Source organism: Ruditapes philippinarum, unplaced genomic scaffold, assembly GCF_026571515.1.
Source record: "Ruditapes philippinarum isolate M1 unplaced genomic scaffold, ASM2657151v2 ctg816_1_1_1_1, whole genome shotgun sequence".
In the NCBI taxonomy this organism is placed as follows: Eukaryota; Metazoa; Mollusca; class Bivalvia; order Venerida; family Veneridae; genus Ruditapes; species Ruditapes philippinarum.
The window spans coordinates 196,874-214,207 of record NW_026866215.1 but is presented as its reverse complement, the minus strand read 5'-3'; the positions used below and the strand labels follow the sequence as shown (position 1 = coordinate 214,207).

At 32.2% G+C, this 17,334-nt stretch overlaps 2 protein-coding genes across 2 annotated transcripts; both read right to left on the bottom strand.

Moving 5' to 3' along the window:
• Window positions 1-338: 338 nt before the first annotated feature.
• On the bottom strand, window positions 339-15,657 carry LOC132731743 (meiosis expressed gene 1 protein homolog). The gene is made up of 3 exons (XM_060717994.1): window positions 15,507-15,657; window positions 3,130-3,278; window positions 339-2,222 (listed from the first exon to the last, which is right to left on the bottom strand). Exons 2-3 carry the CDS (start codon window positions 3,274-3,276, stop codon window positions 2,091-2,093), a joined length of 279 nt encoding a protein of 92 aa, XP_060573977.1. The 5' UTR covers window positions 3,277-3,278; window positions 15,507-15,657; the 3' UTR covers window positions 339-2,090.
• On the bottom strand, window positions 6,927-9,605 carry LOC132731750 (uncharacterized). Its single transcript, XM_060718000.1, has 5 exons — window positions 9,454-9,605; window positions 8,891-9,171; window positions 8,198-8,421; window positions 7,520-7,679; window positions 6,927-7,202 (listed from the first exon to the last, which is right to left on the bottom strand). Exons 1-5 carry the CDS (start codon window positions 9,528-9,530, stop codon window positions 7,006-7,008), a joined length of 939 nt encoding a protein of 312 aa, XP_060573983.1. The 5' UTR covers window positions 9,531-9,605; the 3' UTR covers window positions 6,927-7,005.
• Window positions 15,658-17,334: the final 1,677 nt, after the last annotated feature.

Sequence of the window (17,334 nt, the reverse complement as noted above, 5' to 3'; positions counted from 1 at the left end):
ACATATCTAGAAATTTTCCCTAAAATGATGAACAGTTAGGTTCAAATTGAAAGATGGTCAAGACCATTTATTATTTTTAGCGTGGCAAGGGTTTAAGACTATCAACATTGTAGACTAGGGCTAGTTAATAGGGGCATGGAGCTAAATATAGATATCTGTGATAGAGGGCCCAAGGGCAAAGGCTTTCCCATCATCAACATGTTGAGTTTAACCACACATCCGCGCGCAGGATTTCCAGTTGGCATGAATGTACCTTGATTTCGGAATGGCTCTTCAAACCCTGATAAAGCAACGAAAAGATAATTAACTTAAATAAAAGACACAACAAAAATAACAAAACCATTTTAAACTGACATTTATTAAGTCAAAAATATAATTTCGTGCATATTTTCCTCTGGCAAAATTCTGGAAAAAATACAAGGAATTAAAACACATTGCAGTTAGATTGGAGAATAAATACGAAAATCAAAATGTGCACAATTTTCGTGGCAGTGCATCCAGCACTCAGGAATATACAAATATATAATTTATCACAAATTTAGTACGTGCAGTTATTTCTAAATGAAATTTAACCCACACTAAGACAACAATCGAGTCTAACTTCTCTCCCTTTCTATAAGATAGTAAAGAAAAATGTAAATAGAAAATATACTTCTTTATCGCTGTTATGGAAATAAGTGACACCCACTGATAATTACCAGTTACTTATTCACATTCATTCAACAGAAATATATGGAAAATTAATGTTATCACCACCATAGAGTTACACAAGAATCGGAAAAAAAGTTATTAGGACCTTCATGCATTCGTTATTTCAGTAACGGGTTAACTTCTTATAAAATTTAATAAGAGTTAACCCGTTCCTGCACTAAAGTAACGATTTAACCTTGATTATACAAGATGCAAACGACACTGAGATCCGGTTTTTAAGCTAAACAATCTGATTGGCTGCCCCAAAGTGCTCAAATTTGAAAACTGACCAATGGCAAGATTGCAGACTGTGACACAGATCGACATTTCTTTAGGGCGGCAAAATCAAAAGTCCGTTTTGCTTAGGTTTTCAGAAGAAGTTTTCATAAAATATCATAGGCTATTAAGAAGAAATGCTTCAGACATAAACGGACAATATCAAATTCTGCCGGCCCTGCAGGCCCTAAATACTTAATTATTCTAATCATACATTTTACTACATGGCTAGTTTATTCACATTAGTATATAATTAAAATTTATAAAAAAAATATTTTGCAGCCATTTGAATATATAAGTTAAGGGTAGTTTTAACAGCAGATTAGATCTGGATACAGGACACATGTACCTTAAAACAACCTGTTAAATACATGTACCATCTAAAAACAGTGAACACAAAAATAACACATTTGATTATAATATAAATGTAAGGGAAATAATGCATAAAAAAATGAAGGGTGACTATGGAAAATAATGTTGTAACCATTCAAGCAAATTTATACAAAGTTATGAATTCCAAACATAATAACTGCCACCGGACACAAACGAATGTTCATTTTATGTCTCAGTCCCAGACAATATGAAATATATGTGTAAGCCTAAATTAAAAACCATCTGACTTGTTAATTTAAACAAAAAAAAATAAAAAAGAAAGATTTGAAAAAGAAAGCAGACATTACATTTTACTTATATACTGGTTTTCAATAAATTTTGTTAAAATATCTTGTCTCCCAAAAAATAGATGAATTGTTATCATGGTAACCATTTTTACAGTTATGAGGCACAAATGTTTACTGTACATATACAAAAAAATATTCACTGTAGAGTCCCTTTCTAACAGTTAAAACCTTTTAAACTTAGCACAGTTTGTTGATTAAATTTTCCATACACATCAATCATTCATCAATGAATAAGGCAAATAAATATAACAGATTGTTCTTTCTTTCCACCTCTATAAAGCATACTGTATATTATATATATTTTTTGATTTTCCCCCTTTCTGTTTACAAAAAACAAAGGTAGGCTGCTTAACTGTGTATATTCATTTGACAGAAATAAAACAAACAAACATAAACTAAATGGCAAAATGATTTTATGAACAATGGTGCTATATTGTACGGGATTCAGTAGACATAGAGTTTGCATTTTGGTATATCTTTGTCCAAGAGTTCTCTCCCTTTACTGTAGTAATACCAGCACCCATCTTTTCGTTGCAACTTCTTCACATAGCCGTTGTGTGGCCATCTATCTACCTGCTCCAAAAGGAAAAAAAAAACAACATGATGCCTTGAAAAGAAATGCAGATTTAGGTTTATATTGAAAACTTTTATGATTTCTGTACACCCAACATTTACAAAATCAAACATTAATTAGAGGCTTAATTCTGATAGTCAAACTGGAAATTCACATGTTGCATCAGAGTGTGCTGCAAAACTATATGTCATCTTTAAATGCGAAAACTTGTTAGAGCTTACTAACCATTATAAATAGTTACAAAGAACTACGATGGATGGATGGAATTGGATGGATGAATGAATGAATGAATGGATGAATAAATGAATGAATGAATGAATGAATGAATGTATGAATGAATGAATGAATATAATGTAAAATTGTTTGTAAGCAAATTATTGAGTGTTGTGAAAAGTATATGAATTTAGCAATCACTTTGATAATTCAGATATTGAATATTACAAAATGAGTTATTATTTTAAGGAAATTACATGTTTAGATGGTAATTAATATTTTGTCCATTTGCATGTTCTGTAGTTGTTATGCAAAAAGAGCCCTAATTGTGTTTAGTCATGCAGTAGAATTAATATGGTGATAAGTACTGCAAATCAGTCATTAATTGCATATAAGATGTAAATATATTTTCTTGAATTGTGAATAATCTTTTTTTTACCTTTCAATAAATCTTGACTTAGTACATTTTTCTCAAAGTTGATTAAAAAAAATATTAAAAAAAAAAAAAAATTAAAAGTGCCTTAAAATGCATAATTTATGCATTTATTGATTTTCATTTCAAAAGTTGTAGCACCAAATGTTAATTGACATTTTTTGGCAAAATCTTTCAAGATCAAATTGGAAAATTACATCAGCTGGTAATTTAAGTGGGAAAATTGATATAGCAAGCAAAAATGTAATGTCTATTCCTGATACCTTGTCATAATTATTCTTCTTGTTATTTTTGTAGTCAAGTTCATCTCTATAACCAGCTACCTGGAATCTCCAGGCCTCCTCGGCCTCCGGGCTCCATTCCTTTGCACGACTCATACTGGTGGGACTTTGGGCAGTGACTGCAGCCATTTCTGAAAAAAGAATAAAAAATACCACAATATTATAAAAGCTTATATAACATTTGACCCACAATAAAAATCAGGTCTTTGAAACTGCAAAATATAAAAGATGGAATATTGTATAAAATAGCAAACTTGAACCTTAAATATAAGCAACTCTATAAAGACAGCTATAATATTTAAAAGACAGTCAGACAAACTTTGAAGGTTAAACATATTTCGCATTTTAAAAAAATCTCTAGTTAGCCTAATGAAATATATTGCCCAAAATTACATTTAAGCAAGATATTATAGTTAGTGAAAAATCAAAAGTAAAATAATTCAAGGAATGTTTGTTGCAATTTCAAATAATGATTCAGATTTACAATTCATACTTTATATATTATTTTGTCTATAAGCTAGCATAATAGTGGAAAGAACAATCTATGAATAAATAACATAGATGAATGAAAATATTAGATTGAAGATAAATTTATCTTACTTTTATATAATCAAGTTGATACCTTTTATTTATATATTGTTAAGTCCCCTTTGAATCTTTTCTGAATACTTAATTAGCACTTAATGTATCTCTAAGTAATAAAACATTTAATATGCAAGTAAAAAAAAACTGTCTCAGCAGGGATTTAAATCATTGAACTTTAAATTTCTATCTGGTTTATTCAAGTTTATGTAACCTTTTAAATTGTTTGAAATTCAACCAGGGATTATTTTACCTTTATGAAAAAGAGGTCTACAAGTACAGTGTACTTGAATGAAGAAAGAAAGTGAAGAAAATAATGGTAACAGTGTGAAATTAACCACTGTTAAACAGTACACTGTTCTGTTATACAAACACAAAGTGTTGTATACTGAACTCAAGTTGTAAGTTTAAAAGATCATGTACACTTGAGGTTTGTAAATTATTTCACCTTTTTTCATCTTTATTTTCAAAAACCAAGCTTAACTTCTTTATAATTGGCAATTATTCATTATTGAATAATATCATAATTGAATATGCAAAATTTGTGACTTTAAGTACTTTGAATAATGATAGAATAATTTAATGTACGTAACAGTAACATAATAAATTTCTTACGCAAAACATATATCATACAGTTTACTTAGTGTAATATTTTATAAATTATGCAACCATTATAAACACTTAACTTCATTGCAAATCATGTATTCTCTATTCAGTGCACATTTGCCAAGGCATAACTCATACATAAGTCATGTTTTATTACACTAACTTACATGAAAGCTTTTAGGTATCTAAACTCATTTAGTGTCCAACTTTATTTGTCATCCAATGAAAACACTGTATTTCTTAAAAATTCTGTGCGTTAATTTTCATAGAAGAACAATAGTTGATACTATATCAAATTCCGTTCATATTCGACTTCTATTTTTCATAGTACTTCATAGAACCGCATAGTGAAGTAATAAAGTGAGTGATTATGAGGCCAAATAAAGTTTGACACTTAATATGTTAGTATTCATCCGTAGCTGTTCTACAGAAATTAGAAACATTCTCCTGTCGCTATCGCTCCTGTCGAAGTTTCTAATTTCTGTAGAACAGCACGGATGAACATTAACATATACTTAAGTGTTATGTTTTAAGTATATTGAACAATATAGGTTCAATACTGAATTTGTTCATTCGGTCTTGTTGAATAAAATTATATTATGCTTGCCTCTGGTAAGCAAAATATAATTTTATTAATCATGTTCAATAAATTTAGTAATGAATTCAATAGCTACACCAATATAATATTGTCAGTTTATTGCCTATCAAAAATATGAACTGCTTCCAGTAAAAAGAATCACTTTTTCAATGACACCCTTATAGTGTAGTGCTGACATTCCCTGCATCTTTATGTTTATAATGTTTGATACTATAACGTGAATAGATCACATCAACATATATGCTTGTTTGCGCAATATAGATTTTACTGAGTCGCCAAAGTGGCGGGGATATTTGATGATTTACAATATTAGCTGGAATAGAAGTTTTACCAGGTCGATATTTAATTTTGCTTGTATTTAAAAACCCTAATAACGGTATTATGTAATAATACTATTCATCCCAGGTAAACATAATTACAAACCCACACAATAGTGGTTTCTTTCCCAGCAAACATTTTATATCGGCCCGACATCGGCCCGATATTGGGTTCTATATCGGCCCGACATCGGCTGCCGATATCGGCCCGATGTCGGATGTGCAACTCGGCTACACATCGGGCCGATATCGGCAACCGATATCAGCTGCCGACATACAGCCGATATTGTGCCGACATTCACAGGTTATCGCTTTTTCTCGCTAAAACTCCCTTTTCTTGATAGTTAAACCCCAATGCAAATAAGATAGGGGCAAAAGAAAAACAGAAGAATGCATCGATTTCAACAAATTTATTTAAACCAATAAATTTAAGGCTACTTTTGAGCTCATGAGATCATTCTATAAAGAATTATAGAGACTATGGAATTTACATACACGATCGCTGTATTCTCTATTTCACTGTCAGTAAACAATTTACATGGTAAAATCTAGATTACTTATATAAAACACAATGTTCTGTTCATTCAAATGCACAATTAATAGAATATATGAGGAAATTCATATTCATCTGTTGCTAAACAATTTCTTCTTAAGAGGATGTAATTAAAAAAAGTAACCCATAATGTATGGTTAAGATATAAAAAGATTGTAGTAAACTAATCAAATTTACTGGAAATTGTAGAATACAGAGTGTTGTAAGAACTTGCATCGCTTTACTACAGCAATGTTATTAAATATTAGTTGTCCTTAAATGTTCAGGAACTATACAAACAAATAATATATACAGTTACTTTATGTGAAAACGACTAGAACTCACATACATGTAAAATGTTATATAACTCAGTCATAATTACTATTAAAATACCAATGTCCCAAGTCACAATAAAAAAAAAATTAACAAAATATAAGAGAACTATAATAGGGCTTATTTTGCAACACACATTGTTTCTGACTAGAAGGAATTCATGTTTCTGTTAAAAACAACACAAAAAATATAAATGCAGATATACATCTTTACCAACATAAAAATGACTAGGTAATACTGTGACTAGGTAATACTGTGACTAGGTAATACTGTAACAACTTTCTACAAAAACGACTTGGATTGCAGCACATCACAACCATATTAAATTCACATATTTAAAAATCACAATAGCAATAAACAACCTTATAATAACCTGCAGTTTTTAAATTGAAATAAAGATATGCAAATCTCTTTCCAGACTATTAGCTATCATTAAATGTTTAATAGATTAATACATATCTGACAACAAAAACAATACAGTCAATAAAAGTTTAAACAAAAGTAAATGAAAATGTACAACATGTAAAACACATCATTAAATATGTAAAATCACAGAACTAAGGCTATTTAGTTTAGCAATTATGCATGGTTAGAAAACAACAATTTATGTAAATGGCTAGAGTATTTGAATAATATATTACTGATAATAATAAAATAAAATATAATGATTGAGGTACAGTAAAAATCATATAAGATTTATGCATGCATTCAATATTGATAAACCATAGAAGAGTATTCTGCTAGCAAAAAAACAAAAACAAGGTGATTGCAAATGTTAATCCCCAAAGTCATTTAGAGAGTAGTTTATTTTTGCGTCATTTCAGATGTGTGAAAGATGGATGAAATTTTGAAAATTTTGAAAATCCTAAACAGCACTTAGACAAGCAGTTTCAAAAGAAACTAATAAGGAAAATATGGAATTTTCTATGCGTCAATTCAGGACTAATCCTGAAAACTTTCACCCATGGATGATGATGGTCTTTTGCGCTTCTTACGCCCCCGTCCCTGTCACTCGCCATCCTAAACCATTCTCTGCAACCAAGTTCCACCTCGACTGCTGTGCACTTCTTGCACTTCATAACTGCTTCTGAAATAAAAATGAGAGCAAATAAAACAACGAGTTAATCATTTAACGCATGCCTCCACGTTTTTATGGGGTGGGCAGGGTGCTATGCATCATGTCTGCATTCTAACACAAAATTTTGACTATAATATGCCTATTAAATTACTTAAATTTTCCGCAGTGATAAATTATAAACTTCTATTCTACATTAAAAACGTTCAGTTTTATATATGTACTATCTAGAGTGTGTGTATATGGTCTGTCCCACTGTATGCGACTTAAGTACTGTTATAAACACATGTTCTACTAATTGACCATTTAATCAAGGAGCATTTGCTTACTTGTCACTGCCTGGGCCAGCTTGAGTTTTCCAAAGGCTCTTTTGCCCTTCTTTCCAAACCAGTTGAACTGGACTGCCAACTGGTTTGTCAAGCATTGCCTCATTACCCGCCTCACCATGTCTGCCGTAGAGACCCCGCCTTGCACTGATAGATACGAAACCTGCAATAAAATTTCCAACAAAATATTTAATCGATAGCAATTTATCATTTATTCACTCTAGCCATATTTAACATTTTCAACTCAATAAAAATAGAGTTTTTCTTAAATTTAGTCTTAGTATTTGACTTTGGTGATTGCATACTTTGTAAGTAACAAACATCCTTCATCATATATAATCAGGAATTAAACTCAGTGTCTTAGATTTAAGCTTTTATTTTGACAAGATATAAAAATATGTCCTTTATACCAGTTCTTATTAAAAGTGCTGTACAGCATGTATGGAAACTTACTTAAAGTTGCATTTGAAAGGATATCTTTTATTAACAAAATAAATGTCACAAGAAAAAAACTTTTTTATAGTTTGAATCGAGGCAATATCAATCATCGAGCACTCTAAAGCAAAAACTATGATTTATGTACACAAATACACTTCTTCAACACAGCTAAGAAACATGCATCAATAGCTACTGAATATCTGCTAATCTGGATTCCTTTAGTCCTTTAAAATAATAACTCACCAAGCCATTAAAACATTCTCCCTCCTCTAGTGCCGCCTCAAGGGCCTCTAGCTCCTCGCTGGTGGATGCAGGTAAGTTGAGGTTTTCGGGTTTCTCCGACGACCTTACACCCTCCACCTTGGCCATCTTCGAAACAATGCCCAGCACCTGGTTCATGGTTTCCAGGAGCTCAACTTGACGTCTGGACATGGCTTCCATTAGTGTAAACATTCTGATATCCCGAGCTAAAAAGTAAAAAATGTAGGACACTGAATAGCATATACATTTGATAGCACCATAATTGTAAGGATTAGTTTATTTAAATAGTTTACGCAAATATTTTTTTAGATTAGCTAGTTTTCAACAGTGTTTCAGTTATTAAGGATGTTAACAATCTTATAATGAAAATAATATAAAATATTTGTCATTATTCACTGAAATTTGATAATTAAAATATTTGTCATTATATATTCAGTTTTTTATTCACTGCGTATTAGAGTTTTACATTTTCAAGAAACTAAAAATTATACCTTCATCATATCTTTTACTTATGGACCAGTATATATTTTATTAATAAATAACTCTTCATGGGAAAAGTGAAATTCTTAGCAATATACAGTATAGTCTTGGTACATGGCGTTTCTGTAATATCAACCAGCAAACAAATAGTATAAATAGCTTGTTTCAGTTTTCAGCATAAGAAAATACACATACCCGCTTCAGAACGTGGAGTCCCGGTAACACTGGTACTGGTAGCTGACGCACAGTCTCTCACAGAAGGGGTACTTGTACTCCTGGCAGGCGTTGTACTTGTATGTACAGTGGCAGGAACAGGTTGCTGGGAGTGGGATCTAGCCAGACTTGTTTCATAGCAACCAGTCTTCAATGGGGATGGCCTCTGTGGAAGGCTGCACATGTTATCCTGACACGGGGATGCTGGGGATATTGGCAACTCTCGCTCATCCTCGGATGACAAGTACAGTCGTGCAGGAAGCCTGAATTATTAATAAATGCCAATCTATAAGTTATTTATTCATGTGTCAAAAACAAAGTAAAGTCTGAAATATATTTTTATTATTTTTAACATTTACTTTTAACAATTACAGCATCCAGGATCCTCAGTCTTCACACTAATACATAAAGCCTGAAGCATGGGGCTTATAAAATCACATTGGGATTATAAGAAGTTTGATAGAACATTATTCAAATGATTTTTAAAAAACTGAAAGTGAATAAAAAACAGATTGCATGCTACAATGCCATATAATGGAACTTACTGTTTTTTGCGTTTGGGTCGCCTGCTGTCCTCTTCCGAGTCACTGTTTGGGCTTTGTGTCGCCAAATCGGACTCCATTTCTGATTTTTTTTAAATTTTTTCTCACACTGCTGTAGGACACTGTAAAAGATTTGTAAAACATTTAATGCTTAATCGTTAATTGCTACAACTCATTTTATTTATTTAAACTGTTTTTAATTTTAAAATGCCTATTTTTTCTCTTAAAATCAATACAGATGTACATTCATTCATGTTGTGGAAGAGAACAAAAACATATTTATATATTTAATTAGGTGTTAAGGCTAGCAGGAGACTATTGCCATAAGAATTTAAACAGGCCACTACAATATTAGGTCACATCCCTATGTTTGCTTCTCTGTATATCATGAACATCATCTTGACAAATCCATTGAATTAATTTGCACATATACAACATAATTTATAAAAGAAAAGGATTCATAAAATAGAGCATTATCTACATTTCAAAGAAAGTTGAATGTTTCCATGTGTATATTAACTCATTGTTTCTATACATCTCTCGGATTGGCAATGCTGGCCATGAATCTCCTGGCGCCAGTTTATTTTTAACAGCTGATTCAACCTTCCGGGTGTCTTTAAAGTGGACAGGCCAAACAGCGCACTTTGTCCCACTCAACCAGTTGTCCGGGATAATGGCGACTTCATGGTCATCCAAAAACTCCACAAGGATGTACATATTGACCTATTGTATATAAGAATGTAATTGTTCAATATTTTATTTCACACTTTTCAGTTATATTATTTGTATGAGTGCTGTTGAGCATATTAATAAAAGGGTAAAAATAGGAAAAAGGCCTAATGTTTCTTTAATACACTTGTTACTATATATAGTAACAAAATTGCCTATGATTTCAACTGATTATGAGTGTCACGTGACCTATTATGAGTTTGCGGCCCGAGGCCGAGAACTAGTTATCAGCCCGCAGAACATGTGCATGTGTTTCAACATCAAAAGTGAAAGAAATTAAAATATATTTTTGTTTATATTGAGACATAAGCATGTTAATAGATGCCTAAACAAACTTAATACTATGTTAACGACTACGATGATTATCTGGCAAAAATTTATATCAATAATTTCACAGGTTGATCTACGGGCGTTACACTCTTCTGTACTTCCTGCTACTTTCGTTTTTAACACGCGTTGTTGATAACAGAACTTTTAGTTTTCAATGCAATAAAATGGAAATATATTGTATTTTTATGCTCAAAACATCCTCAATCTGAATATCAAATGTTTACACTTCTATTCTTTCATGCTTAAATTTTGACATACAAGCGTATTTTCATTTTGTTGTGTGTAATTTTGACGCACGAATTTTGAAAGTGATGCGTATTTTAGATTTTACATGCGTATTTTACGTTTATACGTACGCTATCTGGAGCTCTGGGTAACTTGTCAAAATTTGCTCAATATTCAATTGTGCGACAGCTAAAAATTGGCCATGACTGGTTAACATTTAGAAATTATCTGCCGCATGTCCTGTGAGGCATTAATTTTTTTCACTAGACTGAAACGCTATAATGTATGTACCAAAGGCATGGAGACAAATCTGTCGCGAAAAGGAATGAGAACAAATTTGCACACAACATCTTCAATACTATAAACCTTGCATTCTGTAGACAAATTATTTACTGTATAAATCATTAAATCAGAAGATGGGAGAGGAATATCAAAGAAATTTGTTTTTTGCAGAAATTCTTTTACGACAAGGAATTTCTGATGCTCTGGACTTTCACAAAACAATATTCACTATAAGGGCAACTTTATTTCCAATGAGAACACAGTTATTACCTTTATGAACAGAGAAAAAAGCTAATGGCAACTGGATTTGAGAGAACGGTGAGAATTTATTAACATCAATTGATAAAGGGCCATGACAATGTTCTCCTTTTACTGCCCCCAAGACAGGTATACTTTTAGCCTCAGTTCCAACACAGTTTTCTGAAAATCGCTTAATCACTTGCTGAAGTGGAAAATTTGGTTTCCTCACAAGCCGCTTTAGTCTGCCCAAAAAGCTCTCAAACACAAATGCAGAGAAGTGCTCAAGTGGTCCAAATGATCTGACATCTTTTGCTATATGTACAAGTCCATGTACATTGTAAACCAAATTGTAGCCACCGTAGAGTTTACCAAAATCTTTGACAAAAATCTCAAGAATCTGGTACAAATTATATCGTTCATGAAACAGGGGGCTAGATAAGCAATATATTGCTACGGACAACATCATAAAATGGTTATAAACATCTGATGAAACAACATCAACTAAACACACTGGCCCAGTGTACAGTAAAAATTGTCTAAATTCCGCAGCCTTCTATCTACATCAAACAGTGACCTGCCTTTGCGAAGAAATTCACGAGGAAGATGTTTACCAAGATTCAGCAAATGATCAGAAATCCGACGAATTGCAGATGGCGCAAGTCGACGGCTGCAAATTGGACCTTTGACCCATATGCCAAGCAAGCGTTTAACAACGCCAAGACATACAAGATGCATGTAATCAAGTGGAAACTTTGAGACCATTCCTATGCCAAGAACTTTCAATGTGGAATCACCCAAAATATGCAATGTGTCCTGCATCTCATCAAACTGAAGATCCGTTCTTTCCGTTGCTTTTGTCTCAGGAAAAGTGATCCGATTTTCTATACGCAGACCTTTTTGACAACCACTTGTCACATCCATAATAGCCAGAATGACCTTTGACCTTTTTAACATAAGCGCGAGCAGGTTGTGTCGCATATTACACATGAAATAGAAACATCAAACTCAGTGTCAAGATCAGGCACCCGCAATGGTGCTTTCTTGAATCTGTACCATTTCCTCAATGAAATCCTTTAAGAATTCATTAACATCAACAGGCTTTTTTTCTCCAAGGTAAAGACCAATAACAAAAGGTTTCGACGTAATTGGTTTTTGTTGCACGTCAAGAATCGGCCAGAACTGAGCATTGGAACTTTTGAACAATGGCAATCCATCAATATTGATTTGAATCTCAATTTTCATTCTTGACTGTTGAAACAGATCACATGGTAACTGTTGCAACAGGCTTCTTAACCCGTTCTCTACACCAAAATGATGATACACCCCACCGCATATCTGTTTTATTTGGGTGTGATTAGAAGTTCGTAACAATGTTCTGGGATCTTTCGGTAAACTTGGGTGAAGCGGAATCAATATTGTCAATAGCTCTCGCAATGCATTGTGGGTAACACCAAATTTTCTTGCCCATTCAGAAAGTCTGTCTTCCAGTTCAAAATCATCATCACAATCATCTGATGATGAAAAATCTTGAAATGTTTCTTCCCTATCATAATCATCATCATCATCTGAACTTAAAGAGTCTGAATCATCAGAAAAACTTAGGGGACCAATCTTAACTGATTGGGAAGATGTTCCTACTTGAAAATGAGCAACGTCAGAAGATACAAAGTCATCACTAACTGCATTTGTTTCTTGATTTTGTTCTGACAAATCAATTACACTTTCACCTCCCATACTTGAATTGCTTTGCATGTGAGGGTCCATTTCATTGTGTGCAACTTCCTGATAAACGGAAGACATGTGTTGAGCTACTTTTGACCTAACATATCTATAAGTCTTATAATAACTTTTATCTTTTGCCTTGTGCATTGCTGCAGTTCTAGAATTTCCTTACTCAAGAAAACCTTTTCAAAGGGGTTTCCAAAATGGAAAACTATAAGTGGCTATATGATGCTAGAAATAATGGCAGATTTTTGCATGTGCACTGTTCACAGGTATTGTATTTGCTGTATGTCTACAATGATGTCAAGTAATCAAGAACATCAGTTTAAAACACTTAAAAAGGCGTTTTTTACACAGGCAAATGGAATTTCTTTATCTATCTATCTATCTTCCAATAAGACAAACCCTTGGTAGGGACTTAGACTGTCAAGCGTCAACGACAAAAAAGGGAAAAGATAAAAGAATAAAAGAACGGAAATATACAGGGTGTATTGTTACAAACAGGTTAATACACTATTGTCCAAATCGCAAACGAAAGCGATTTAATTTTTATCAATCGACTGGCACATTATGTGATATGGCGTTTTTTTACACAGGCAAATGGAATATCTTTATCTATCTATATATCTTCCAATAAGTCAAACCCTTGGTAGGGACTTAGACTGTCACGCGTCAACGACAAAAGAGATACAAAAAGAACAGAAATATACAGGGTGTATTGTTAAAAACAGGTTAAATACGCTATTGTGCAAAATGCAAACAAAATCAATTTCATTTTGATCAATCGACAGGCACACTTGTGTGATATGGCATTTTTACGCTGGCCAATGGAATATCTTTATCTATCTTTATATCTTTCAACGACAACAGAGGAAAAAGAAAAAAGAAAAGAACGGAAATATACAGGGTGTATTGTTAAAAACAGGTTGAATACGCTATTGTGCAAATCGCAAACGAAATCGATTTAATTTTGATCAATCAACTGGTACACTTGTGCAATATTTTAGCAATATGAAATACTAAATGGATTAAAATTAATAATCCATTGAATACTCATTAATTGAAAAAATACTTAACAGTGCAATTATATAAATATCTGTAGCGCGTCAACGACAAAAAAGGTAAAAGATAAAAGAATAAAAGAACGGAAATATACAGGGTGTATTGTTAAAAACAGGTTAAAACAGAGAAGGTTTCTAGGGAATTGTTGCTCCAGAGTGAAGAAAAAATGTTAACATTTAATGTTTAACAAAATAAATCAATGCACAGTAATAGTCTAGTTAACAAGTTGTGTGCATCTTTACCAAGAATTAATAAATTTTACATTTCTTTTTGAAACCAAGCATCCTTGTTTGAATGAAATAGATCACCTGAAAAAATGTGAACAAAACTAAGTAAAGTTTCACTTAGTTTCTGTTGATTTTCTTAACTAGTTTGTGGTTAGTTATAGTTATAATGTTTTGACACCACTGTTCATTTATAAGACGATATAGTTACTTCAAAATAGCAAAACAGGCTATGTACGACAATGCCAAAAGAGTGGGATTATGTACAAAATCGGAAGAAGAAGGCTAGTCGCGAAAATACATTACAAAAAGTTAAATCACGTTTTTGTTACGATATTGTCAGGATTATATTTAAATATCAACAGCACTCATTTCTTTAATACAACCAAATAAGTGTATTTAATAAATACATGAAATCACCAGATAAAAGGTTGATTTTTCTCAGATCTCTTGTTTCGCCCTTGGATTCCAAAATCGCGCCGAGAATGTAAAAGACCCGGATGAACGGTGCGGCGGTAAAATACGCTATTGTGCAAATCGCAAACGAATCGATTAAATTTTGATCAATCGACTGGCACACTTTGTAATATGTTTACAATATGAAATACTAAATGGATTAACATTAATAATCCATAGAATACTCAATAATTGGAAAAAATACTTAACAGTGCAATTATATATATCGGCCCGATATCGGCCCGATATCGGAAACCGACATCTATATTCCGACATTTAGCCGATATCGGCCCGATATGGGAATGTTTGCTGGGTTGACACATAGATACCCGGCAGTCAATGCAAAATTATTTGCATATTACATACATGTTCATACATGTATATACATGAACCTGATGAAGACATTTGAGTCACAACATTACATGCATATTACACACAATGTAAATGTGACCAAGGCAAGAAGTTATAAGCTTCTTCATCATAATTTAACTTTTGGATGAACTCAGTGTCCCTTGAAATTAAATAGAACAGTCAAATTTAACCATACCACCCTACCATTAAAACTTAGTGAAAAGCAGGGACTTTGACTTAGAAATAATGTTTATATTCATACACACTTATCATACATCGGAATTGTTATGCCTGAAATGGCGCGTCATTGCCATTGGGAAAGAAAATTATTCAAATTTATTGTTTATTGTTAATTCTACTGTAGCCTAAAAACTGATCTAAATATTTATTTTTCAGTCTTTTAAAATAACATGAAAATAAACTTAAAAGCTTTACCTCTTGTTTATCTCTTCAATGTTTATTTATTGTTTGCTTTGATTTTTCACAGCTTCTCTCTTACTTGTTTACCTTGTTGCCTAACAACCTACGACGGTTAACCAGAATATTTTCACGTTGTGAAAATTAAACTTATAGGTAGCGCATGCTATTGATTTATTGATGTCGTTCAAAATACCGGATTTACACCACTAAAAATATTTTATTCTCAATCAGTATAATATTATTCTTATATTCGCGCCTATATTATGTAAATTAACAGTGTTAAATAGTTAAAACAAACAAATAAAACAAACAAAATAAGTTTCATAACGACATTTAAACGCCAAGGCTACGGCTGCGTTAAGACGCGCCAAATGTTAGTGTTATACTATTGTCAATGTGATGGATGAGATAAATGTGATATTTTTCTGATTTACAGTTATACAATGTATGATTATGATATTTATTAAACAAATATTAATAATAAATGTAAGTTGTTATATGTATAATTTGTTTAGACAAAAATTATTATGTTAACTGTTCAAATTAAACGAAAGATATAGAATAAAAAGGTTATTATACATTTTACTGTACAATACGGTCTATATTTGGCTATCGGCTCACGCAATATGACTTCAAGCTGTGTACGAGTCCAAATGATATAATATAATATGTTTTGTGTGATGATTTAAATTTTATGCTTACAAATGTTAAATTGTTAATTAAATTTTAGGAAATTTTCCCGTCGTTTTCAGATAACAGATTTAATTGAATGCATTTCATGCATATGTTGAAAAATGGCAAATATTTTCTATTAATTATGATAATATTCATTGAATTTTATGTTAAATCAAATTTATCATTCATGTTTGTTTGCTGTGTCCATTTGTTAATTTGAAGTACGATTACTCTAGTCTTATTCACGAATAACAAGAATACTTATATAAAAAGATAAAGTTGGGGGTGAGGGGGGGGGGGGGATGGAGGATATTATGTCTACTTCTTTAAATCGTTTGTGAGAAATCAACCTAAGATTTGAAGGTGACTTTTGTATTTCGTCAAGTAAATATGTACATTTCACACATTTAAAACATTTTATATTCTGTATACCTATGACATTTATCAAACTACAAGTGTCGTATAACAATAGAAGGAAGTTGGTAAAATAGAATTTAGCTACTTTTAATGAGAAAATCGCCGTTGTTTCAGTGTTTCATTAACAAATTCGGCGTTACCTCGTAAAAATGGCCTCAGTACGTTACGTTTTATTTGCTAAATTAAGTGTAATATGACACGAGTAGATTGGAAAATGTCTCAGGTACACCGAATAAAAAAATCATAAAGTTATATGTAGTTACCAACGGAACTAAAAATCGCCATCAATACGCTTGTCAGCTAGGTCGTCATTTTTACGAATGATATTGAGAAAAAAAAACTACATTTTTATGGAAATATTTTTGATGAGGTTTAAAGTATAATGTCTTATCAACCCTATGCACTAATTCATTTCTTCCAATTTGGTGTACAATTGTAAAAAAAAATACAGGTCCATTTACATTGCTTGTTTTAGCCACTAAATTGCACAATTCTGTGTTACTTCTGCACAATTCCTGCGTTATTTGTACACTCCTGCGTTAAGAACTGGATATACTCGGTGAGTTTGACATGTGAAAGCCAGACAATATTTTATTCATAGCTCTGGCGGCCATTTTGTGCAATGAAGCAGAATGTGCTGGCCATTATTTTGGGAAAAGGAATATCAGCCTAGTAAATGAAGTATAATTATTTCAAAATGACAATGAGACGTTTTCAGGAAACTTATATGTATCGTACATTTTAAAACTTT